This window comes from Daphnia magna, linkage group LG3, assembly GCF_020631705.1.
Source record: "Daphnia magna isolate NIES linkage group LG3, ASM2063170v1.1, whole genome shotgun sequence".
Lineage (NCBI taxonomy): Eukaryota > Metazoa > Arthropoda > Branchiopoda > Diplostraca > Daphniidae > Daphnia > Daphnia magna.
This window is the reverse complement of record NC_059184.1, coordinates 2360349-2385544: the sequence shown is the minus strand read 5'-3', so window position 1 is coordinate 2385544 and position 25196 is coordinate 2360349. Positions and strand designations below refer to the sequence as shown.

The 25196-nt window shown below is 42.7% G+C and overlaps 2 protein-coding genes and 1 long non-coding RNA gene across 9 annotated transcripts; 2 read left to right on the top strand and 1 right to left on the bottom strand.

Annotated features, from left to right (window-relative positions):
• Nucleotides 1-5566: 5566 nt before the first annotated feature.
• On the bottom strand, nucleotides 5567-6789 carry LOC116918923. Of its 2 annotated transcripts, none has more exons than XR_006644450.1 (2): nucleotides 6562-6789; nucleotides 5567-6449 (listed from the first exon to the last, which is right to left on the bottom strand). It is a non-coding gene; the product is annotated as an uncharacterized LOC116918923 (long non-coding RNA). The 2 variants fall into 2 exon arrangements; XR_006644449.1 differs by having other exon boundaries at nucleotides 5567-6467; nucleotides 6562-6693.
• Nucleotides 6790-6795: 6 nt separating this feature from the next.
• Nucleotides 6796-12746, top strand: LOC116918913 (GRAM domain-containing protein 4). Its single transcript, XM_032924713.2, has 14 exons — nucleotides 6796-7155; nucleotides 7405-7471; nucleotides 7724-7846; nucleotides 7992-8220; nucleotides 8356-8474; nucleotides 9265-9469; nucleotides 9581-9698; nucleotides 9851-9942; nucleotides 10014-10196; nucleotides 11048-11300; nucleotides 11440-11533; nucleotides 11792-11882; nucleotides 11996-12146; nucleotides 12342-12746. The coding sequence occupies exons 1-14, from the start codon at nucleotides 6991-6993 to the stop codon at nucleotides 12450-12452; spliced, it is 2001 nt and encodes a 666-aa protein (XP_032780604.2). The 5' UTR covers nucleotides 6796-6990; the 3' UTR covers nucleotides 12453-12746.
• A 2411-nt stretch (nucleotides 12747-15157) lies between these two features.
• LOC116918915 (galactosylgalactosylxylosylprotein 3-beta-glucuronosyltransferase P) lies at nucleotides 15158-23979 on the top strand. 6 transcript variants are annotated; one of them, XM_045171333.1, is made up of 8 exons: nucleotides 15210-15770; nucleotides 21073-21498; nucleotides 21570-21761; nucleotides 22161-22315; nucleotides 22511-22690; nucleotides 22828-22938; nucleotides 23047-23206; nucleotides 23276-23979. In XM_045171333.1, the coding sequence occupies exons 2-7, from the start codon at nucleotides 21096-21098 to the stop codon at nucleotides 23158-23160; spliced, it is 1155 nt and encodes a 384-aa protein (XP_045027268.1). In that variant the 5' UTR covers nucleotides 15210-15770; nucleotides 21073-21095; the 3' UTR covers nucleotides 23161-23206; nucleotides 23276-23979. The 6 variants fall into 6 exon arrangements, with proteins under 6 accessions (XP_045027266.1, XP_045027268.1, XP_045027271.1 ...); XM_045171331.1 differs by having other exon boundaries at nucleotides 15158-15770; nucleotides 23047-23979; XM_045171336.1 differs by lacking the exon at nucleotides 15210-15770 and adding an exon at nucleotides 17229-17356 and having other exon boundaries at nucleotides 23047-23979.
• Nucleotides 23980-25196: the final 1217 nt, after the last annotated feature.

Genomic DNA, 25196 nt, shown 5'->3' with positions numbered 1-25196 from the left:
CCGCTGCAACATCGCAGTGCCGCGGCCTCTGCCTCCTCCGTCTCCTTTCCAAATTTCACTCGCCTCTTTTGTTTTCTATTTTTGTTCTTTTGGAAAATCATCATGACGCATTTTCATCGTCTTTTATCCAATCTCGGATGTAAACACTTGCGTCATCGAACCCCCGCCAGTGTGTTTTTTGTTTTCATCTTTTTTTCTTTTTTCTTGGAGAAATTATCATAGAATTGTTTTTTTTTTAAATTCGTGAACATCGTGAATTTTCGGTTTACCTGGGCACTTCCGATGCATCGACGACCAACCGCAAAAATAAACAAAACGAAAAAATAATAAGGAATGAGACACGGACAGGTAGACGTAATGAAATCGTGTGAAATCGACGACATTGTACGTTGCCCTCCCCTTTATTTTTGTTATGTCTGGGTTTTTTTGCACGGACCTAGACGTAATGGTCGTTGACTGTCTATAAAAAAAAAATGCGTTTCTTCCTCTTTTTTCTTTTCGCCGTTGCGACGCTCCAGACGCACATGGACAAAAATATAAAAAAAAAAAACAACAACAACAAAACTTTTGAGATAAAAAGGGGGGCAAATAAATAGAAAAGACAAAACAAAACAAAACAAAACAAAACAAAACAAAAAAGATGGTAGTTAAAAAACATCACTAAGTAAATGAGTCTCTTGTGATGACGAGACGCAAGGAATAAAAAGTGGGGAAGAGGATTTAGCAAACAGGAAAAAGAAAAACACGGATGAACGAAAAAGAGGGAAGGACAGAAGAGGAAGAAATAAAAACAAAAAGTAGCAACGGAACGGCCTCGAAACACGTCATGGTAAAATCCCGCTTTTTTTTTTTAATTTTTTTTATTTTGGAGGTCCGTCTCTTTGCCATGTCCTCGGCTCGTGACTGGGCGATATTCATGCAACGAAACCTTACCCAAGTTCATTCACTTTACACGGCCAACGGTTTTCTCTCTCTCTTCTCCTTGTACTTCTATTTACGTCTCTGTCCGTTTTCTTGCCTATTCTTTTGTTGTTTTTTTTATTGCATTTTCGGTTGTTGTTTGTTGTTGTTGTTTTTGTTGACGGCCCCGCGGAAATTCCGACGAGCGCGAAAGCCACTGCCCAGAGATGGCAGCACGTGATGGCGTCTGTTTTCGACCGCTCAGTGCGCCCGCATCCCATCCTTGTTATTATTTTTTAAAATTGGTGTTGATATTTTTGTCTTGTAAAGAAAGGCAGGACACATAGAAAGCAGAAAAAAAAGAAGGTGAAAAGGAATGTATGGATGGGTGTGTATGCGTGTGCTCTTAATGGTTTTTTTTTGAAAAAAAAAAAAATCTATTCACTATCGCCTTTATCTGCAGTCCTCTGTTTTTGAAGGGGGGAGAAAGAGACGACACAAAATGATGAGGATAGCAGATAGGAAATCGAGGGGGGGGGGAGGCTAGACAGCAAGCAAAACAGCAGCTAGCCAAAGCCAGTAACTAGCAGAAAATGTGTAGGCCTCTAACATTGAGAAAGACACAGAACAACAACAACAACAAAAGAGGGAGGATTGTGGTGGTGGGCAGACGAGAAGAAGAAGAAGCTATGGAACGTTAACGAAGAAGGCACAAACATGTTGACTGTTTTGGCTGGATAGCGGATTATAAGACGAAAGGGAGAACTGTTGGCAGCGTGGGTGGAGTCAGTGCGTCATCCGTCTCGACATTGAGTCACACGGCCTGCTAACAAAACTTGAAAAGGGCGAGGATCAACTCTCTCTCTCTCTCTCTACCACCACTCCCATCCGTAGCATCCAAACTACTTGACTAAAGTCCCTCCGCGCGCTTATAGTTCAGGAAACGCTTGTGCCATGCAGACAGGGCTATATAGGGGAGAAAGCAACGTCGACGACGTCATTTTGCCTTCGGTGCCTATCCATCGAACGACGACGGAAACCAATCGTCTGGGTTGATGAAGACGGGCAACTTGATCCTTGCCGACTTGCTTCGTCACATGTCAGCTTTATCTCTAATCCCCTATCCCTCTTCATTCATGTTTGAACGCATTTTTTTTGGGGGGGGGGGACCGTTATTAGATGACTCCCTTTTTCCCTCGTTCATTGAAAGAAAAACAACTGCTGGATAGGACAAGAAAAGTATTTTTGACGGATTTTGGTGTGCGTCACTTAAGTATGATAATACGGCTGTCGTGGAATCTTGTGTATAGAGAAAAAGCCAATTTACACGGCAAGGTCGTTTTCGCCTTATTAAGACCTACTGAAAGCAAGCTCCGCCCTGTTAACACAATAAAACTCTAGTGACTACGTGATAGAATGAACCGTGAGCTTATAAGGGAAATGTCGTCGGCGCAATTGACCTCTTTCTTTTTTTTTTCCTCCACAAACTAGGAAATTCTTGATTCTAATATCCTTTGGAATGTTGAGTTCGAAAGGGGAAGGAAAAAAACCGGGAAACTCGCGCACAATGTCCTTCAAAAGCTTAACCCCGTCGTTATGATATCGTCCATGCAAACGTAATAAAAAGAAAGATTATGAATCCCTACACCGCTGTATGGGTCGCTCATATTAAGTTTTTTTCCCCCCTTTTTTTTAAAAGGCACCGATAGATATCCATAGCGGCTAATTATCAGTTTTTTGAAAAAGGTTTTCGACCCCCCGTCTATCTCAACTGTCTTCTCTCTTGAGAAACTCGTAATCTGTCGGTTATCTTTCTCATCCCAAATTATTTTCTTAAATCCTTAAACCTCTTTGCTATATCGGCGTTAAAATGAAAATCCTTATTTTTCTTTGAAAAATGTTTGAAAATTGTGAAGTGTTACTTGAAAATTCGGATTGAAATCATGTTATTCCATACTAATATCGTTTTGTTTCCTGTTTGTTTCAGAAAATGGATTCGATTACTTGGAAGCAAAGATGTACATCCCCAGGTGTCTTGTGATCCAGGAGGCGTTCCGTCTACAATGTAAGTATCGTGTGTAAATACGAGGGGCTAGAAAAACGAGTTGATATATCACGAATCGTTTTGTTGTTGCTGTTTGTTGCACGTCTTTCAAGCAGATATGTATTCCTTTCTTTTTCCTTTTTTTTTTCTTCCTCTGGCTTCGTAACAAAACACACAACAACAAGAGACTCCCCTCTGATGTGCGGTAGACATCCAGTTCTATAGTCTGGCCTTTTCTTTTCTCCCCTCTTGCCTATCAACATAATCGTATTCATCGATTCAAATGCTATTCGCATTCCAGACGGATCAGAGGAAGAACAAAACGAAAAGGGCGGAGACTATCATAGGCAAACGAGAGTGAACGAAGGTTTTTTTTTTTTTTTTGCTGTTATTATTTCTATTTATTCAAAAGGAAGCGACAAATGTATACGGTGCAAGTGAGGCTTCACTTATTTGTACTCTGATGAACTCTTGTCGAGGAAAAGAGCAGAGCATTTAATAGGAAGCAGCGGACAATTCGTCTTCTGTGACCTCTCATCCTTTGAGTCTATGGGATGAAATTCCCGTATAAACAAGGCCGACACTTGTAAGAGACGCGTTCACGCATACGTATATAGGGAAAAAACAAACAAACAAGCAAACAATGACGTTAGCCACGGTTTTAAATAGTTTCCGTCTCTGGGAACCCAAACAAAGAGGGAAGATGTACGTTGCGCGAGCACCCAAGTTGAACCTTAAATTGAATATTTTGTACTCTATCCACCCCATCATTTCCTTGAATTTTTTATTTGGCATTCTTAAAAAAAAAAGTGTGAAGGGACCGAAGAAAAACACGGAGGAAAAATGAGATCATCAACGAATGCCAAAGCACTAGCCACTTTAGGCCGTTATTTAAACAGAAAACAGGATGTTCATCTCCCTTTTTCTTCTGTCTCTTTCTCTCCTATTTTCCGTCTATTATTAAACAACGACTTCTTCACAATACTTTACTGTCTTCATCTACGGTCTCATCTCGCAAGAGTCGGGAGAGAGTGCGCACCCAGCATATTAAGAGGGACCCACAAACGAAGAGAGAGACGTCAACAGTTGGCCTTTCAAATCCTCTCATCCATCGGGGTGCATTCTTGCACGGCCGCGCTAGTTTTCAATTTGTTTTTCCCCATTTTTGTTTTTGTTTTTTCTGGTCCTTTTTCTACCCATTATAAGATAGCGTCGTCAACTCTTTAGCTTCTCGGGCTAACATTTTTCATTTGAAAGAGATTCTCTCTCTCCCCTTTTTTTGTGTGTGTGTGTTTTTTCCCGCAAACGTTCGTTCGTCAGATGAACATTAATCGACTTGGCCCTCCCAAAAAAGAGAAGAAGCTTTGAATGAGAAGATTGAAAACGTTGATTCTTTGGATGGACGATGAAAGCCTCAAGTTTCCGGATGTATATTTAAACACACAGAAAGAAAACACGGACGTTTCTGGTTTTACTTTTCTCCGTTCGAGAAGCGTTTTTCTTGTATTTATTTATTCATTTTCGTTTATTTATTTTTTATTTATTCATTTTTTTCTTTTAAACAAAAAAAAAAAAAAAGGAGACGACGATGTGTGACATTGTGAATGAGCAGATGGAAGCGGTTGGACAATAATAAAAAAAAAAAAGCGGACAATGTGTACGCTATGACAAAATTTCGCTCAATGACGGAGAACCGGAGAGTCAACAAAACGTAGCGTGGCAGCGTTGTGTAGAGGAAGGGAATGATAGGGTTTGGAGTAGGTGTCGGTAGGCAAGTCGCAAGCCAAAGGGATTCACATCGTAAATTGTGTGGTTCACAAGTGCGCTGCTCGTAATGGAGGCAAAGCAATCACGTCACACCATAAATCCTGGCGGTATTGGATGGAGGATAAAAAGAAAGAAGCGCCTTGTTGGTTTTAGTTTTTTTTTCTCCTTTTCTTTTTCTTTTTTTCCCCATTACCGTTGTTACCGACGCATGTTTACTCTTTACGTCTAGGCATATGTGTTTGTTATGTATGTTCGATCCAATCGCTTCCAAAAGTCAACGTCCGCGCCATCTAGTGAGCTTGCAATGAAGATCGCTGAGCAAACACTATCGACCGCAAAATTTGTTGAATTTTCGTGATTCCCGTTCGTACACACCATCTAGCGGTAGTGAAAAATATCACGTTGTTCTTCGACACGCAAAAATCCTTAATGACGAAAATGCCCCCTAGATTCACTTGAAATGGGCAATTTGATAGTCCCGTCGAAAACAGTACGTTGTTCAAGGCCATGTTCCATTAACCGCATAACGCTCGTTCCAGATACTTGGCAAGAACTTGCTGTTGATTTTGACACGATTTTCATTGCTTTCAATTGAAAGACAAAAATTGTACAAGACCAACAAACGATAATTTCTTTCCATTTCGACCGTTGCGAAAGTTGATGGCGAATAAAGAACCGCATCACATGGCTGCCATGATTTTCCATCATCATGGAAATGAAATGTTGTGTGCAGTGGTCCGCACCGAAGGATCAAAGAGCGTCCATTTTCTCTCTCTTTCCACCGACTCTATTGCGATCAAAGAACTCACCGATATTACCAGTCGAAATGTGATCAAACTATTTACTTATACCGCGGAAAGATTACTTTCTTTATTCGGGGCATTTCCAACAAGTTGTATTTCGTATGCGGCAACGTCAAAGAGAAGCTCACTGAAAAACATAGTCTGATTGATTTCGTCTGTTCCGTATAGACTTGCCCGCCTTTTGCTTGTCTTATGGCCTGCACTTTGAATCAAACAAAACAAAAAGTCGAGTGCATAGATGGATGATGGACATAGCGTACGTTTGTAATAATGGCGGCCAGATAATAAGGACATAGTAAATAACAGAAAAGAAAAAAAGAACAAGGTAGGTTGTTGTTCTACCGTTCGTAGACTCTTGTTTTTTTTTGTTTTTTTACGAGAGGCAATACTTTCATGGGCACTTAGCGATCTGCTTCCTTATATTTGCTACACGTTACCAACTGCGTCTGTTGCTAGGCCGACTAAACACGCTGTCGGGAAAATATAGTGACACTAGAGTTTTTCTTTTTTTCTTTTCTTTTCTTTATGTTTCGCTCGTTAGTGTTAGAAAGGACAGTCGTAATAATGGGTCGTTGTCACACGTGTTGTGTTGTTGACGCTAAGACGACGACGGGTTGAAAATCTTGTTGTTGTCCGTCGACGAAGATCGGCCAAAAAGGGACGGACTTTGCTGTTCTGTCTACCTTACCGACAAAGTTTTCCCGCTCCAAAATACACACCTCATCAACGACGGCCCAGACAGAGTTACGTTGCTCTTCGTTCTCTTGGCGATCGGGGTCGATGGGCGGCAGTTGGGTGTCGTCGTTTCTCATTCGACTAGTATTATTTATAACCACCGGGAAGGCGTCGTGACATTGCCACCGACGCGGGCCTGTCTCTTTGCTTTCGTTCTGCATCTCCGTAACACACGGCGCGCTGATGCGGTTGAAAGAAAACTGGAAGGAAAGCAAAAGCTAAATGAAAAAGGCGATACAAGAGAGAGAGGAGAAGAAGAAATCCCAATTAGAAAATTAGAACAAAATTAAATTTGGAAAAAAAGGGCACCACCGTGTGTTCCACGAATAGATTATTTTTTTTTTTCTTCTTGGCAGCCAGCCGTTAACCGATGAAAACGAGCCTCTCGGCCCGTCTGAAACGTTGCTGGACGAGTACAACCCGGTCCCCAATCGAGCCAGTCTTATCCAAACGCTATGAGCGCCGACATCACAACGTCGCTGAGAGACATTTTGGTTCGACACCCAAACGGAAAGTGGGTCAGATTCTTTAATTTTATTTTTTTTTCTTCTTTCCTGGACGTCCAATCGTTTCAGTTTGTTCTGAAAATTGCTGTACTTGTGTTACAAGTAACAAATGATTGCGAGTGCAGCTACTCGGTGATGTGATTTGATATCGTTTGAGAAATTTTGACGTTCTCATTTCGCCAATTGCGTGCACTGGATTATTATTCGCTTTTTGCGAAATTATTGGTGATATCCGATGTCGTTAAAGGGTATTCGATCGCGATTGCGTCAGACACAGGGTAGCGTTTGCGACTCGGATCAAGGCAGTCCGTCAAGATCATCGTCTTTCTTTCAACAGCTTGCCACTTTTTTGGGTCCTGAGGAATCAAGTTCACTGACCAAACGATCCTACCCCCAAGAGGTGTTTCCTATTCTTCCTATTTCTGGTCTTTTTATTATTATTTGTTTATCAGCAGCCAAGTCTCTCTATTCCTTTTACGACGAGATACCCAAGTGTGGCTTCTCTCTCTTTTCTTTTATTACTTTTATCTCTTTGATTGATGATGCTCTGAATACTAATAGATCAACCTTTATGTACGTCTCTATCTATTTCTCTACTCACGCACTTCCGAACGTGTCAACAACTCGCGGCGTTCACACGGCAAAACAGGATGACGCTGCCAATTCGGGCGGCACAAACTTCGAGGACCATCTTCTATCGCTGGTCATGGCTAAGGGTAAATAGATATCCTGTTTGGACCTCATCTATCACTGTAGGATGTACAGTACAGCTGTGCGCCGTACCATGTTTGCGTCATAGCTTGCAATCTTCTGTTTCCGTATGAACCAGAATGGTTTATCAGACGAAACGGATGCGGCCGGCCTGTGTTTGTTATTGATTTCCAATATAAATTTCACGGACGGGGCTTCCTCGAAGTGGGTTTGGCAAATCAACAGTGTATTTATACACGTGTCTCGATATTGCGTAGGAAAGCTACCATCTGCGGTCACGGAAACGGACCTTGCCGGAACGATCAGCAGCCATTCGGATTCGTCGGAACACAACACCAACGAGCAAACAAATTCTCAGCAACAGATCAAACTGAGCCAAGGTAGTTGGTTTAATCAAATGAAAGATAAAAGGGTTTCTCGTGTAGATTAATGGCTATCCTTGTCGTGTGTTCAGCGATGCGTGTAATTAAAACGATAAAGGACTTTTCATTTCAATGTAAATATGATTTTTTTAAATGTTTTCAGCTAACGCAAGTCCAACATCACAAGGAAAGGCAGCAGCTCGTAAACTGGTAAGAGACACTTCGGTCGATCTGACTGGAAGTGATCGAGACACGGACAAGGAAGGAAGTTTGACAGACGATGGGGCTCCTCGACGACCAGTGGCGCACAGTATGCGACGTCGTGCAATACATTCAGCCAACTCTGACACTGTGCAGCCAATGAATTCCAGTCCAACACAAACTCCTCGAAGGTCCGACACATTTGTTAATGTTCCAGACTTTGTCGCTGGCTCCCCCTTTTTGTTGTTGTCTTTGTTATTATTGTTACGTCATCCAGTACATTCTTAATGTTTTAATGCTAAAATTGAATTTGGTTCGTGATGCAGGAACCGGTTCGCTCGTCGCGATAAGAGACGATCCGAGCGCAGCATATCATTGGATCGTTCCGTCAGGAGCGCCAGCATCCCCCCAATGTTGGACAAAGACGACGAGTCCACTCTGACAAGTGAGCCTTTCTTTATTTAGCAAAAGAAAAAAAGCAATCTACTCTGTGCTCTCATGTACTAAGGTTACATTTCCGTTTACCTATTGCTTTTTTTCTCGTTTTCCGCGTGAACGTTTCATTCGGTTCTTTTCCCGCCCCCGGCCCTGACGGTTTCCTTGCTTTAAAATGCTATTTATTTAATCTCTATTGAGTCGAAGCTTAGGGATTTTCTCGAATTATGCCAGCCGTTGCGGCTGTTATTACGCCTCCATCATCGCTGCCATTTTTTGTTTTCTTTCTTCTTTTAAATATGATTTCCAACAGGCACGTCGTCTAGTAAAACGTTCTGACTTAGGTACAGTAGACGATCTAGTCAGTATATATCAGGTTCTCTTTGTTGTTCGGGATCAAAGAAAAACAAAAATTAATTATACAGAACGCCGTGTGTGGAGTGAGGCCTTGGGTGCGAGCTTTGTTTGAGAAAAGCTGGAATCAAGAGTTGGATGGATCATGATTCATGTCCGTACTATGTAGGCTGTTACCAGCACCACCACTACCCAGCGGATAATAAGCAAGGATGGGGTGGGGGGGAGGGGGTTTAAAAATAAAAAAAGTACCTCAGCTATCAATTAACTATGGTAATAACACAGGCGTGAGCTTTCGTGTGGGATGATGTAGTGAGCTACTCGTGCTCTCATTCTTAGCATTAAGACAGACCAACGATATGAAAAAGAGAGGGGAAAAAAGAAAGCTAAGGTATTGATTGGATCGATTTTGTTCTTTTTTTTTTTTTTTTCGATGATGTTTGCAGTAGGAAATGACGAGTTGCCGACTAGCAAGGATGTTGCCGGCAGTGGAGACACTTCATCCCGGCTACCCCATCACCGCATTGCCGCGTGGGCACGTGAGTTGATGGAAGATCTGCAATCGATCGAGGACGAAACTGATCAGGGACATTCGGGCTCTACCAAAGAAAGTAACGGTGATGATCTTGGCGACAGCCTTTCCGTGAAGAGGTAAGAAAAATCTAGTAAATAATGCCTCGAATGTAAGGTTTAATGGAATGTTAAATTTCTTCCAATTTCCTCTTTCTTTTTTTTTCCTTTTTTTAAAATGACGAAGCAAAGGTTGAAGAAAAACATAATGCGATTCGGACGAATTACCAGCGCCATTTCATCATCTTGCGATTCTATTCAGTCGATCCGTCAATGGCAATCTCCGACAGCTTCCATCTTGTTTCTTTTGGTAGGAGTCGTGTGTTCCGTTACTTTCATTTTCTTTCACTTCGCGACAGGCTGGAATTGATTGTTTTATTTTAATGGATAGCCATTTATACCCTGTGAAATCATCCATCCACCTTTAATCGTATTCTTTCTTTTTTTTAAATAATTTCTAAGGTGACGTCTTACGCCATATGGCACGGAATGTTTCTCGTTCTGGTTGTTGCAGCCAGTCTATGGAAGTTGACCATGAATTATCTGACATCCCGGTGAGTGCATACAAACCTAATATTTAAAAATGGCCGTTAAACTTGTTGTGCTTCTCTGTTTAACTCAATAGAGGCTGGCTTCGCCATTTTGGCTGGGCAATTGGAGGTGACCATGGCGATGCGGATGAGACGTCCGGTGAAGGCAACAAATCATCGAGCAGCGTCATAGAAAGTCTTTCGGTCGTGCTTCAAGTTGCCAGGAAAGTACAAAATCAGCTTGGCAACGTCTGCGACGCTGCGGAAAAAATCAAAAAGTCAGTGCCGCTTTAACTCTCTAACTTGATTTCGTTTCCGCTTTTATGTTTGATCTTGTTGCGAATCCCTTGCGTATGAGAAATCTGATCTGAAAATCCTGACCAGGCCAGAAACCCCTTGGGTTGCCATCGGCAAGCGGAGAAAGAAAGGAGGGCATCACAAGTCCTGTGATCTTGTCCATCAGCTTTAAAGCCGTTTGAATTAAGGTCAATTTTAAGGTGACCAAAAAATAAAACGTTTTTTGTTAGCTGTTGAGGGGAATATTAAGGTTGGCCTGTTGGTAATCAAGCACCGCCATGCAGTCACTGATTCTACCATCTGAAACTCCCCAACGATGGGGTAACACAATCGATAATGGTGGGCGGGCTGCATCTCGAGTTTCATGGATCGTGTGTGAACTCTTCCTTACACGCTTTTCTATTTCGTTATTATTTTTTTTTAACACATCGTTTGCGTTTCCTTTTTTTCCCTTTTTTTTTTACCATCAAATGCCTTGACGTCTGATGGTTGATTTTTCTGACGATTATCCGGCAATCCAATTTTTCGCTGCTTTGGAACGAGAAAAAAATTGCGGAAATGGAAGGTGAGACACAGAAAGAAAAAAGAAATGAATGGGGGATTCATTTTTCGAATCAATTCACGTACCACGCCCCGACAAAAAGATCGATCTTCTTATGTCGTGAAATCAATGAAACATCTTTTGTTGAACGGGTGACAACAAACCAAAAAAAAGGAAAAGTTATTCTTCTCCTTTTGTTTCGCTTGGCAAAATGCGATGGGAAGCCACTACCAAATTGATGTACGGATATGTAATTTCGCGGCTTCACTTTTATCGCACCTATTATTGCAGTTTACTCATGTGGAGACACGAAGCTTCACGCCGTCTATACCTGATACTCTGGCTGGCCCTACCAGCAACTTTGCTGGTGCCTGCCGCTCATCTCTCCACCTTCCTTGGCTTCTACTTGCTCTTTAAAATGATGGTGGTCGACTATATCTTTCTCAAGTTTCCTCGTTTGCGTGCTAAATACGACACGTCTTCGCTCATCTGGCAAACGTTGCCCACCGACGCAGACTTGGAAGTCCGTCACAAAGTCGAACAGGTAACGAGCTTCGTTGCCTTTTTCAAACTCTTTTCCCTACTTTTTGAAAGCATAACGTGACAAAAGAAATGTCTCCTTCTTAAATTTAAGATTTAAAAAAAATTATTCTAATTAAAAACATATTCAAATGTGACTGAAGGGTTTGCGCAACGCGGCTGCTTCAGGAGCCAATGTTGAAACGAGAACTTTCTGGGAATCTTTCAACCTTCCGCCCAGCGAACATCCACTGTCAGGTACACTTGGATGTACTAGACTGTAGTGTCAGAATGCAGTATATCACTGCATATACTAATGAGCTTATTACAAGTTGGCGTATTACCTGACTAGCTCTTGCCAAAAAAACTTTTCTTTGTGTTTTTCGACTTCGCTCTTCGTAGCAGGCGACTATAAAATACATTTTTTTCTTTTGTCTTACCCTTTCGTGTCGGTGTTGTCTCGCACGTGTGCGTCATCATCACGGGGACATCACCAACAACTGCACGTGAAAATAGGATGGCAGAATGGGTTGCGAGCGACATTAGTGAATCGTGACAAATCGCTGACGTCGTCCTTCAGGTCCGGCCGTCTCTTTCTCACCGCCAGGTATTCATTAAACTATGTACACGTACACGATGAAGTGGCTGGGAATCATCGATCGAAACAAAGTCAAAGGAATGAAACTCTTCATGTTTTTCCCACCTTTTTTCTCCCTCAAGTTATCTTTGTTTTGAACGGTCGAAAACGCAGCCGGGAAAGAACGTGGTTATTCCGTTGGATAGGATCATCCGTTTGGAAAAGGGAAACCAATACAGCTGGATACCTGGTGGCGGGATGATTATCGAAGTCTTCGTCCAAGGACTGGATCGGGTATATAGGCCTCTCATTGTTCTCTGTGCCAGCAATAACCTTTAGAATTTCATTTTATTTCTCATATCTTCTCGGGCAATGGATGGGTTTGATCGATACTTATTTCTATGCGTGGTTGGCGTATTCACGCAACAATCTTTATCCCTTCGTGCGCTGAAACTTCAATGCATACACACCCACTGACAACGTACAAAGGCCTACACTTTCGGCGCCATCATGAACCGTGACGACGTTTTCAATAGCATCCGCGATGCGGCAGAAGAGCTTGGCTGCGTCTGGCGTGAAGACAAATCCGGATCGTCCTAATCTTCTAAAGACTCTTCTTGTACCAATGATGGCTCAGAAACTTTCCTCAAGTCCCCCCCCCCCTTTTTTTTATTTTTTTTATTTATTTATTTTTTTTTTCCTCACCATCTTTCCTACTTTTCCGCCCTCGTATTTTGTAGTATCCAGCAGCCAAAATGAGCTTATTTTTTATCCAAGTTTTTTTGTTGTTGTTGTCTACTTCCTCTCATATTATGTAACACTACATTGTACATGCATGTATGTATACATGGACGTATTCGTTGTACGAAAGTGTAAATACAGAAATTGCAAGGATTCGGCGGCTGATGAAACCGCAGTTCAACTTCCGTCCCTGGAAAGAGCAACCGCCTCGCAGCCGCCCTCCCCTTTTTCGCGTTGTGATGGTACACACAAAGAGATGACGCCAAACTATTGCAAACTGGATTCAGGTACGTTTCCAAGTTTCACAACACGTCATCTCCTTTGTTCCGATCGTGAAGTTGTGACAGTTAACGCGACAGTTCGACTTTTCCGTTGTTGTTGACCTGCCATTGTGGCTGGAATCGATGACAGACGCAATAGGAGAACTTGAAAATGTTACACAGCATTTTTCCGAAAATTGAATTTTCATTTAGTTTTTTTTTTTTCTTTTGATTCATCTATTTGAATTGTTTAAAGTCAACGTTTGTTTGCTCAAATAGGTTGTTGCCCTTCTCACTCCTACGTTTCATCGATTTGACAGCGGCTTAATGCCAACAGAAATAATAAATGAAGCGCTGCTGAATGATTCAGTCCGTCTTAAAAAGTTGGCGATTCTATTCTTCCTACTGGCTTCTTCACCTACCTGCAAGGTACGCAAAACTAAAATGCTCCGTTATGACATTCGTGATTGAAAGCAGAATTTTTTTTTATTAGTGTTTTGTTTTTTGTTTTCTGTCTAAGAGAACAACAAAGTTTTGTTCATAAAGGTTTAAAAAAGGAAAGAAAAAAAACAAGCATGTTTTGGGCTGGCCGATTGGCGTTTGTAAAAGGTGATGTGGGCACGTGTGCTACCCCAACTAACCTTTCCATGTTAGCTCATACTCAAAGGGGAAGTATGCTGCGGTATGGGGAAAGTGACGACCGGTAGAGTTCAGTTGAACGAAGTTTGAACGTCCCATCTCGTGAGTACATTCGTTTCGCTTTGATTCCCCCCTCTCTCTCTCTCTTTTTTTTTTTTTAAACCCCAAAAGGAAAATTCAAAAATCACGTGATTCGAGTTTGGATCATGGGCACTCTGCGCCTCGTTGGCTGGCCAATGAAAAAACAAAGCGCAACTTTTGAAACATCCAAAAACTCAATTTGCTTGTTTCTCTCTTTACAGCATACCACTACCCTCCCCCCATCAAGGGATTTCTTTTCCGTTTAGTTAAATGTTTTTAAGGCTTCAACATGACTTTTCGTCACATGGCCAAATTGAAATCACGTTTCAGTGCTCCGGTTGTCGCGCTACTCATTTCTCAGTTTGCATCATTTCAAATTTTGCCTGTCTCGGTTTTCAGACGACGAAGCCAATAGGACAAAGGTAAACTACCATGCAAAATGAAGCCAAAGTGTCGTGTGCGAAACCATTGAACTATAGGAGGTTATTGAGTGCGCAATGTCAGAACGTCATTCAATGCTCGAATGTTTTAAATGAATAATTGGCAGCAGTTTAAGATCAACGATAATGATATCCGTAAAGGATAGATCGTGTAGTTTTTGACATTTCCAATATGCCCTTTCGAAAAAGTTTATAAAAACAAAGAACAGTATTCATGAGGGCGAATAACATGTTTACTCGATCCCTCCGCCTCTCCGTTTCTTTTATCCCGTCGAGCACGCGCGCACTCTCGTGTCGGCATTCCTGCACTGTTAAGTGAACATTCGCCTGTCTCTTTACCATATCGCTCTCGTTCTTCTTGTCTGCTGCGCCCGCTGGATATTGTTAAGCGCAGGCAACTGCAAACAGATATCTCGTACGGAAGTTGGGAGCCACGTGAGCATCGGCGGATGAACGATCCGCCAGGGGGATGCGAAGAGCTGATGCGCAAGCAAGCGGAATCGTCTGCCAAATGGAATTCAGAAACAGAAACAAACGCCGAGGGAAAATAAAAGAAGTGAAATCAAGAAAAGAAGGGATTGGCCTTTAAGGCATTGCTTAGATGGAGCAATGGCTTGGGCGGAGGCGATAGAAGCGCCAATTTCTTGTAATGACTTTGGAAGAATCATCAATAAAAGCGTAACTTGACATAGAGGGGGGGAAAAAATCAAAGTAATTCAATGGAAAGAGACGGTCCATTTGATTTGATAGTTTATTATTAACTTTTTTGTTTTGTCTTCGGCCTGCTCTTTTCTTTTGTTTATACTGAGGTGGTAGTGTTTATTTTGCGCTGGCAGATGCCGCCGTCTCGTATGACGACGCACAGGATTCACTGCGGCGCGCAGTATAGTGCAGTGCGGACCTTTTCCGCGCAGCTTCTACGCCTGTCGGTCTACACTAAAATCGTCACTCACGCGCAGCCCTCCCCTTCATCTAAGCAAAGGGAAAAGGGAAACGGAGCAGACATGGAAGCGAGCCCGAAAATAAATAAAGAGCAGCGAGAATAGTTTAAAAAAGAAAAGCAAAAAAAAAAAAAGTACAAACGGGCCAGCTCGCCTACCGGGGTCGTCAGTCGGCTTGGATTGAAGCTACGAGTCATCCACGTATTATTTTTTTTTGTATATATAGACCACCGCCCCTCGTTCTCTCCCGTCGACGCATGTACTCCGTTACGTTCTGATACACTTTGACGTCCTAGCCCTTTCCACGTTTGAGCTCGGGTTCATTCAGAAATACTGCTCGACATCACGCCAGTAGTGACCGCGCTCATCGACGATTCGGTTCGGTTTTGGTTTGGTGCTGCTGCTGTAAAACTGATGTGGTATTAGTGCAGTGCGCCCTTGTCTTGCTCTTGCAATCTTGACTTCCGGTCTTTCATAAATTTTTCTTTTTCCGTCCCACTTTCTCAATAGTGGAAAGAAGTCATTCCGTTAAGATCAAGACGCTTTCGTCACACGTTCAACTCAGAAAAAAGGACCACAAAAAAAAAGGGCAGCTGGCAGACGACGATACCGCGTAGCATTCGTGAACAGTAGACGCCGCATGTGCAAGGATCTATAAAAATAGATTTGTTACGCCGACTCGTCGTTTCTTCTGTTGCTGGTTTTCCATTACTTGAAGCGAAAAGATTATTTGGATCGACGCGGTCGACCTACGCTATCGTGTCGTCGTGATTCCCGATGCCTCCGCCATCGTAACCAATGTCATCAAATAGCCAGGTACCTATTTTATTATTATAATTTTTTTTCGCTATTTCATGTGATACGACATCTACTTGGTTACATGTCAGTGCGATGCGATAGTTTTGATTGTGCAGAGCTCCATTTTTCCAACGCGAAATAGATTTTTTTGCTAGGATTGAGATTTGATGGCGGAATGTGAAGTTGCTAGGCCAGACTACAAAAAGATAAGCTCCCCCCCTTTTTTTTTTGTTACTCTCCGCAATTTAAAAATGTTTGTGATTTACTTGGCATTTCCTTTAGCCACTAACCGGCTTTCCCGGTCGATGGACTGACGTCGTGACAACACGCGGACCGAGTTACAGGCTAGGGGCAACCAATCTTGATAGCAAGAGAAAAAGGGGGAGTTGCGATATATACGGGGGGTGGTGGGGGGGCTAGCGAGCATCGAAAGCCAAACCAAATGCAAGTGGACGTGTGCATTGAATCCTTAGGCCTCTGGGGTACTGTCGGGCGCTATATAGTGAAGAAGCCGACTCTCTCACTGTTAAACAAACCTGTATAGCTGTGCCATATTGTTCTGTTTACATTTCCCCCCCCCCCTCCTTCGTCAGCGTGTTATTATCTTCAAGAGGGTGGGGGGCCGACATTTGGCTGGAGATATTTACATTTCCTGCTCATCAGACAACTCATTCGCGAGGCTCCCCATGTTGACGTTTGGGACAGGGAGGGTCGATGGGAATGTGGCAGAAGAAAAACCGTCGAATCGAAATGCAAAGAAGATACTTCCTTCCATCTGGAATCGATATTAGGGTGATGCGGGGAAACTGGACAAAGAAAACGAAGCAAGTGATGAAAAGAAAACAATGCAACAAAGCAATCGGAGAGTCCGTATTTCAGTTAAGGCTTGAAAAAGTATCAGCTGATGCTGCGCGACCCGTTCGCGTTCCGAATACGAGTTGCCTCATTTGCTGGTGCTCAAAACTTGAAAGAAGAACAAAAGAGAACAGATGAAAAACACTTTGCCCCTCTTCTCTGTTTTCGTTTCACTCCGTTCTGCCGCCTCCGTCTTTTCCGTTTCACCATACAAACATTATTTTTATAGGACGGCCTGTACGCTGTGCGGCCTGCGTGGCTGCCTGCGTGGCTGCCTGCGTGGCTGCCTGCCACCATTCAAACGTCAGTCAAAACAGCTGTTTCTTCCATTTCCGATAGCACAGATTCTCTCTGCCCGATGGATCTCATCTGTAGGCTTGAAACACATTTCGAAATTGAAGCGTAGACTCCCACTGGCTCGCTTAGCCGTCGTTACGGTCAATCGTTTTTCCGTGGGGCGTATAGTTTTCTTGTAGAAAATGAAACAAAACACAAAAAAAAAAAAAAGAAGAGGGCGGCTGTGTCAATCAAAACGAGTTCAGAGAACAACAGGAAGTTGGGTTTTATCGGAATACGTCCCCAAATGCTTTGAAAGCAAATGCTCAATCATCCAAGTGGTTGTCCATGAAAGTCGTCTGGATTTTATAGTAGTTATTTGGCTATTTTTATTGAAGGTCTACTGCCAGTTAACGTCGACATTTGGGGATTTAAAGAAAACCTAGTGCACTAACCCCGCTGAAAAAAATTAGGTATTTGCGTCACGTTTCTTGTCTTGTTCGAGCCTTTACGCGCAAGCTATGTGCAATAGGGTGATTACTGATTAGTTTGTAAAAAGAGGATATCTTCCTTTACCCGTCCGCAGCCGAAAGGAAAATGAGAAAATGCTGTGGCGTGCGCGTTTGCCCTACCGGAATTGGTGACTTGATGCAATCGTCATCACCGCCTTACTCCCAAATTCTTTGTCTTTTTCCTTCGTTTCTTTCTTTTTCTCGGTCGCTTTCTGTTCGCCAATCGTAGCCGACTGCGAAAGTTCTTGATTTCTGTTGTGTCTTTTCCATCTTGCCTATCGTTGGGTGCCTCTTTTGTATGGAAGCAAGCAACAAACAGCCGAGTTGATTCAGTTTCCACCAGCAATCAAGTCATAGAGTTGAGTATATACGTACGAGGATCTACCAGAGAAGCCAATTAAAATGAGCGAGATAGAAAGCGACCATAGAAAATCTAAGAAATGAAAGTGGCAGAGAGAAAGAGAAGTTGAGGCAATAGGACTGAGATCAGCGCGGGAGCCAGTTATTATTTATACGTCGTGCTGTAACTGCTGGAGCAATTGCGACATAGGGCATTACGTTTCTTCATTTCCCTATGTTATGTAATAAGCAGCTTTTACGGCTAATTATTTGGCGACTTCCGTCTGCTTTTAATCGTCAGTTTTGGGCGTCTCTGTATCTTGACCATATCTCTTTCGATTCTCTTGTTTTTGAGGTCAACGTGTTGTAGAAAGCAATATGACAAATGGACGTGGTGTTCATTCCCTTGTCCATTCAGCATAGTTCAAAAGGCTCTAATACTCTCGTGCTGGTTCCTCAATCTTTTCGCGCATGAGTGCATCCCAATTTATTTATGGGCCTATATTCGGTGGGCAGTTTGATATCGCGGAAGTGCTGGCTTGCGCAGATTTGCCAGCAATTAACATCAACTCTGACATGATCAACAAACATTTTTTATTTCCAGTCGCACTCGGTTGCACACAGCTTTGCTGTCACGGGTAGTAATTCATTCCCGCTGGCCATTTAAAAAAGAATGATTTGCCTGTCGTGCGTGGCCGGTCGCCGCGCATTTCTGGCTTCTTCTTATTCCTCTTTTTATTTTGAGGCCGATAACATTCCAAATTAAATGTTTTCTTCTCTCTTGTCTCTTTAAAGTGAGTTCCATGACTGGTACTGCACTGCGAAACGCTATCCGATTTTTGCAGATCGCAAAGCCTTGATAGGCTTTGCTCCCATTCTCGCGCAACGAGGTCGTGGCGTGCCCATTATTTAATCGGCCTTTTTGCAGTTTCTCTTTCTCTTTGTTTTTTTTTTTTCTTGTTCTGACCAAAAGAGCATTCTAGCATATCCTTTCACACGATTCCCTTCGAGCTCTTTTGTTTCCCCCTTTTTTTTTTAAATATCTCCTACTCATTCTACGTTATCCGTCTTTTTTTTTTTTTTCGTAGATTGAATAGATCAGTTTTTGCCGTCAGAGCGGACGCGCCCAGAAATATGTCAGGAGTTGTGATTGCTGCTCTATTCAATCTTCAATGACCTTCTTCCAAGCAATTGGGTGCGGAACAAGTCATATTGCACCTATAGACAATCTTGGAGCTGTTCACGCACATGACCATTCGATGGGAATTGGCTGGCCTATTAGGGCCAGTCGTCAGAGATCGATATTCTCACGAGAGGCCAGGGACGTAGGGCGTAGAGTTCGCAATTACTTTTGACGTTGTATGTATTCATGTCGGCCTGTACGTTTTCTCACGCTCCGCGTGACATTTTTTTTTTCTCTCTTGCTGACCTTCATTGGTCACCTGTTGGCTATACGCAAAAGTTCATGACTCGTTAAAGATAAAGAATGGGACTTGAACAAAACGGAGAAAGGGGACGATAAAATATTAATAGGAGAAAAAGAACATGTTCATAATAAAATTCACGAGGGATGCCCTTCAGTGCGTTGGATGACAAATCCCGTGTGCTATTTTTGGGGATGCGAATTGCGTGTCAGACAAACTGATGGGTTCTACTCGTAACCGCTTTGTAAACAACATATGATACGTCTAGTTACTTCGCAATCGAAAGAATTCCAGTCGACGTCATTGGGCTTCTGCCCGGACAGCCTCTTTTCCGTAACTTATTGCTCATTTTCTGAGAATTTGATTGCAACGATCCGTGGCTCCGATGTTTGCATCCTTTATGGCGAAAACACCAAGATAAGAAATTGGGAAGCGACTCATGTTGACATCACGTTTGACCCAATACACGGGTAACATCTCGTTTTACGTTCGTCCGCAGTAGTCTGTGACTGTGATTCTTTATTCGTTAGCTCATCTATCATAGGCAATTCTCGTATTATTCGTAACGTGATCGTAATGTAGAAACACCGGCGTTTAGGTCCAGCCTTTGAACCGTACCATCTGAATTTCGAAAAAAGTTGAAGAGAAAGTACGTTGTTGTTTTCTACGATGGTGTAAGCCTCACATGATTGGGTTTTTCTTCGTGTTTTGTCTGCAATTCACGTAACATGACTTAAGTAACTGAAATACCTGAACTTGCCGTGGCAAGAATCGCTTTTTTTTTCCCCCTTCCCAATGACACAAGAATGGTCTTTACTCACCGTCTGTTTGACGTCACTACGTGAAATGGGCCGTATAGTTTCGTGTTACGGTTCGTGTGACAAAAATCAATGCCAATTAACCGCATGTACTCCAAGCGAAGAAGAGTCTTAAACTGGATCAAGGTCTAGCCACTTTGCAACGCATGTAATCAAGATTGACATCCAAAAACGAACATATTGAATAGGCGACAAAAACAAACAGAAAAAAATATTTATTAAATAAATACACTGTCAAACCACTAATGGATAGACAGAAAAAAGAAAAAGAAAAAAAAAAAAAAAAGAAAAGAAAAGAAAAGAAAAAATCAACATGGATTGTGTTCAGGGGGGACGAACTTTACACCTGACTCAGTCTGATAAGAAAAGACCCTACCCGTCGATCTAGGCGCTTGGACATCAGTTATCTCCTGACTCGTCGTGTTGGAAAGTACAAGTTTTGCACATTACCAGCTCCCCGCTCTCCCCTAACTAGTCCAAAATTCATTTCATTTCCCACCGACTTCCGCTTTTTTCCGCTTCTTTTTGACTTTCTTGTGGTGTTTAAGCAGTCCGTGACGATAGTGGTTTATTTTTTTACGGTGAGCGCCTTCGGGAGTGTTGTGCGTTCATGATAGTGTAGTACAGTAAAAATTCCCGATCAATAGCTTCGTTGTAGGGGGATTGATAGCTAACACGAACGAGTCGCGTTAAACTTTCAGAGGGGCTGGACATATTCTTTCGTCTGGATTTCTAGAGGGAAGCGAAAGGTCACGGCGTTCATTGATCAAACACTATTGAATCAACACGTAACGCGGTGAAAATTCGTATGAAATAGTGGCAGGCACAGCGGCTAAAAAATTTAATTCCCTTTTGTCATATCTGTTGTTTTTGCTAGAGTCAAGTACAATTTTCCTAAAGGTAACCGAGATAAGAATGTGTTTGTGAGATTACACAGATTAGTGACAATTAAAACCATAGCGTGTAATATTTTTATGTCATTCTGATATTTCCCCCCACTGATATAAGCTAGAACAACAAATTCGAATGTCTTAAGAGCTGAATGGCTTTTCGTATTTCTAAAATGTGTCATTTTCCATCTTTAATCGTTTAATAGAATCATAGAGACAGAGGGTGAAGATGGTAAGTCCACGAGCGCCGCTGTCAAAACTGACGGCTGGCCTCCTCTTCGTCAGCTTCCTCATTTACCTAGTCATCATCAACCGATTGGAAGTCGGCCAGTCTGGCCGTGTCGCCGATCCGGCTTCCTTTAGCTCGCGAATGTTAATGAACCTCCCATCAAGCGGCTCGGGTGACAGCAATAATTTTCACGACACCATCTCGAATTCGGGAGTCATCACTGCCATCGACAATATGGTCAACCAGATCGGAGTGGCGGGATCAGATCTGACGGAAACGCGCGTCAAAGATATCAGCAACGAAATTGCTAAACAGATTGCTGATTACGTCGTTCAGAGGCTCGGAAAAGCGGCCACCATCAGCAACCCGTGCTCCAGCTGTTGGAAACATGGCAATGCCACCGGTATGTTGGACGTTAATTTAACACGTGCGTGTGACGGCTGACAAAAATATTCATTGTCTTGTGGCTTCTAGATTTACCCGTCATCTACCTAGTTACACCGACTTACAGGAGGCCCGAACAAATTCCCGATTTGACACGACTGGCTCAGACACTCCTCAACGTGCCGGCCGTCCACTGGATTGTGGTCGAAGACAACAGTGCCCTGTCACCGGCCATAGCTTCCCTTCTTAAGCGTTATGGAATACCACACACGCATCTCAAAGGTAGGATTGACTTCAAATTTATTAACAGCATCGTGAAAGTCAATTGCTGGCAAATTGCGTGTAAAAGCCAAAGATGCGCGATATCGGACTTTGTTCTCTTTTTAAAATCGATAATTCTGTTGAAATGGACGCAACAGGGACACTGTATGAGGGTGTTTTAAGGTTATTTGATCCTCCGCTTGCCCTTTAACAAGCGAAAAAGCATGCAAGTGTACATAGAAAGGCATACGCTTTGCCACATCTTTAGCAAACATTTGGTGCTCGCCGTACACGCTTATCCTTAGAGATTATCCAAATTGATATGGAAAATATTGGGCGTGACGCACGTGCAAAAAAAGCGCAAACATCATCTTGCTGGTCTACCGTGTCCTAGCACTGCTTCTCATTTTGCAATTTCAGCTCAAATGCCTGAAAAATATAAAAAATCGAAGCTCAAACCTCGAGGGGTCGCCAACCGGAATGCGGCGCTCGACTGGGTGCGCAGCAATTGCAAATCGGGCGTGGTTTACTTTGCGGACGACGATAACACGTACGACATCCGACTCTTCGAAGAGGTATGAACCCTTCAATATTACCGGCACGTCGTAGTTGTTGCATTAGCCATCGCCTTATTTTATTCATGTATTTATTTTTGGTTATCGAGGGGAATGATGAACATCACGAGTAACCAAAAGGAAATGACGAATCTTGTCTAATATTTTGTCTTGGGTTCCGTTGTCGGTCATTTCCCGCAATTGTGCGGCTCACAGATGCGGTTCACCAAGAAAGTGTCAATGTGGCCGGTGGGTCTAGTGACCAAAGTTGGCTTGAGTTCGCCCGTCGTTAACGACAAAGGCGTCGTCGTCGATTTTTTTGACGGATGGATGGCCAATCGAAAGTTTCCCGTCGATATGGCTGGATTCGCCGTCAGCGTGCAGCTCATTCTAGAGGTACCATTGAATCCTCTAGCCATCTCAACGCTAATAACCTAATGGCTATACATCACGCGTATTGACCATTTATTCAATCTTGTTTTGTTTTATTTTGTTTTTTCCTTCCTTTTTTCTTTTCGGGGTGGAATGGATAGAAATCCGATGTGTACATGCCTTACGTTCCCGGTCACGAAGAGGATGGCTTCTTGAAGAAACTCGATGTCTCACCGGCGGATATCGAACCGAAAGCCAATCGGTGCACTCAAGTGCGTATACACTTAATTAATGAAAGAGTAGTACCTCCCATTTGAATTTGGTTGATTAATTATAATGTTGATATTCGCGTGGCGCGCGCGCGTGTCAAAACACAACAGATTTTCGTTTGGCACACGCAGACCAAATCCAATACGCCAGCCAACAGGACAACAGCGACGGGGAAACGGTACAAGGGAACGAATATCGACACGCTTCAGGAATGGATCGTCTAACACTTGGCGTTTCAGTGTCGGCGCACAGCTAAATGGCCGCTCGCATGTTTGTTACAAAGTTACGAGGAATAATTGATTTTATATATACATATATATTTTTCACAACCCCACAAAGGTGATCAGAATTCAGAACATCATGACGAAGAGAAAATGAAGGTTACGAGTGAGAAAAATGTTGTGCGTGATATGCGGTTTGCAGACTCTTTCTGAATCGCAATAGCGGACCCCCCCTTCCCACTCCTTTATCCTATCAAATCCGCAGAAGAAGCAAGCCATTCGTCTTCCCACTGCTCTCTCATTCTCTCTTTATCGATTCGTATATACGCTGTCGGCTCTCATTCACTTAGCCGCAATTTTTCTCGTTCCGCTGTTTTTCTTTTTCTCTCTCCGTACATTCACCATATTCTAGATTTCTAGAAGTTTATCCGCTTGGGTTTCAATTTTCTACTTTTTTTTCAACAACAAAAAGTTAATTGATCCTCTGGTTCCTTATTGAATAGCCTTTACATCTTGTCTTTTTCCGTCTACTTATGTAGCTCTCCGTCGTGTCCCCACATTTTTTAAAAAATAGATTCCCTTGTCCCGTGCTGACGCAGTACATTTCTCTCGTCTCTTTTGATACATGTCGGGATAAAAAGTCTCTCGTTCGTCCCTCTTATTCAGTGTGCCTATACGTGTACATATTTCCCTATGTGCAGTTATGACAATTTTGAGCTTCTTCTTTTTGATATGACAGTATCTTACTTTTAGTCTTCTGTCTTTGCATGATACTGAAATGTATACAAAGGTGGAACTCGGAAATTGACAATTTAAAACATACTGTATGTCAATGTCAATTAATTTATCCTGTTACAGAGAAAGTCAGTTGTAGACTGCTGACCTCAGCTGAGGACAAAATGTTATCGATGTTCTGAAAATATGAAAAGGGCTGTGAAAAAAAAAAAAAAATCTCCGTTCGTCTTTTGTTTAGTTTCACATTTTCCTCTTCGTTTGCCTTCTCGAACGCTTTTTCATGATTGACAAAGCTTTTGAGTTCTACTTGTTTGACATTTCGATTAATTTCTATTTTTACACGATTTAATTTTTAATTTTTTGTTCTCGTACAAGAGCCCAACTGAATCTGACATTTGTATAGCGCGTGCAAGAACGGTAGTGGCACGCCGTGCATGATTCGCTTAGTTCTCAGTATTGATTTTGTTCCTCGTTGCAAAGCGTCTCTAGCTTTGTTGTGTCGTGCCGAGTTCCGGCGATGACGACGGCAGTAGCAGCAAGAGTCTACCGCCAAAAGAGTCGTATAATACCAATAAAATATAGCAAGAAAAAAGAAAACAAAAAAAACAAACAACACCCTTATCGCATATAATACGGACGTCGTTGCCTTGGATCTCCACATCTCATAATAGGACACTATACGCGCTAGTGTGTATAGTATTCGCTGCTACGGACACAACAGTTACTATACGGCCATAATATTACCAGTGAAACTTTCCGTACCCTCAATGCATCCTTGGCTTGTACGCTATTCACCTTTCAGTGCTATAAAAAAAAGCGAGACTCTAAAAGGGTAGTTATATGGACAATTGAGGCAGGAGGGAAAGGCGAGATAAGTGGTGAATGGCAAGGGTGTGCCGGCACACGGAGAATGGATCGGACTTTGCTGGCCTCACATTTTCTGCTGCCCAATTCAGCTGGCGTGAACAATACGATGAGTATCCGATGGCAATTGTGTGCCATAGTCAGCAACTCCTCGTAGCGTGTTGTCGCCTTTCTTCTTCGTCTGCTTTTCTGTCCTCCTTTCCCTCCTCTACTTATCTGTACGCTCCTTTGCCGCTCCTGGAACGTCCCCGCTTTTATTTTTCTCTGCCAACAGACACCGAGGAAAAAGACAAAGAAACACAATACGATGGAAATTATATCAATGCGTCTTTCGTACCGCGAATTCCGTTTCCGTTTTGCGCAAGTCTTTTTACCGCGTGTTGTGCTAGCCCATCTGCAGTTAAACAAAGGGAGCTTAGCAAACGCTGAAACTGTTTGGA

What these genes read in the sequence shown, in the direction of transcription:
- LOC116918913 (XM_032924713.2), top strand. Translation starts at nt 6,991, where the DNA reads ATGTCGTTAAAGGGTATTCGATCGCGATTGCGTCAGACACAGGGTAGC. An exon ending in ACAGATCAAACTGAGCCAAG is followed by an intron (nt 7,847 to 7,991) that starts GTAGTTGGTTTA and finishes AAATGTTTTCAG; the next exon opens with CTAACGCAAGTCCAACATCA. An exon ending in GACAGCCTTTCCGTGAAGAG is followed by an intron (nt 9,470 to 9,580) that starts GTAAGAAAAATC and finishes GACGAAGCAAAG; the next exon opens with GTTGAAGAAAAACATAATGC.
- LOC116918915 (XM_045171331.1), top strand. Translation starts at nt 21,096, where the DNA reads ATGGTAAGTCCACGAGCGCCGCTGTCAAAACTGACGGCTGGCCTCCTC. An exon ending in ACATCCGACTCTTCGAAGAG is followed by an intron (nt 22,316 to 22,510) that starts GTATGAACCCTT and finishes TGCGGCTCACAG; the next exon opens with ATGCGGTTCACCAAGAAAGT. An exon ending in GCGTGCAGCTCATTCTAGAG is followed by an intron (nt 22,691 to 22,827) that starts GTACCATTGAAT and finishes TGGAATGGATAG; the next exon opens with AAATCCGATGTGTACATGCC.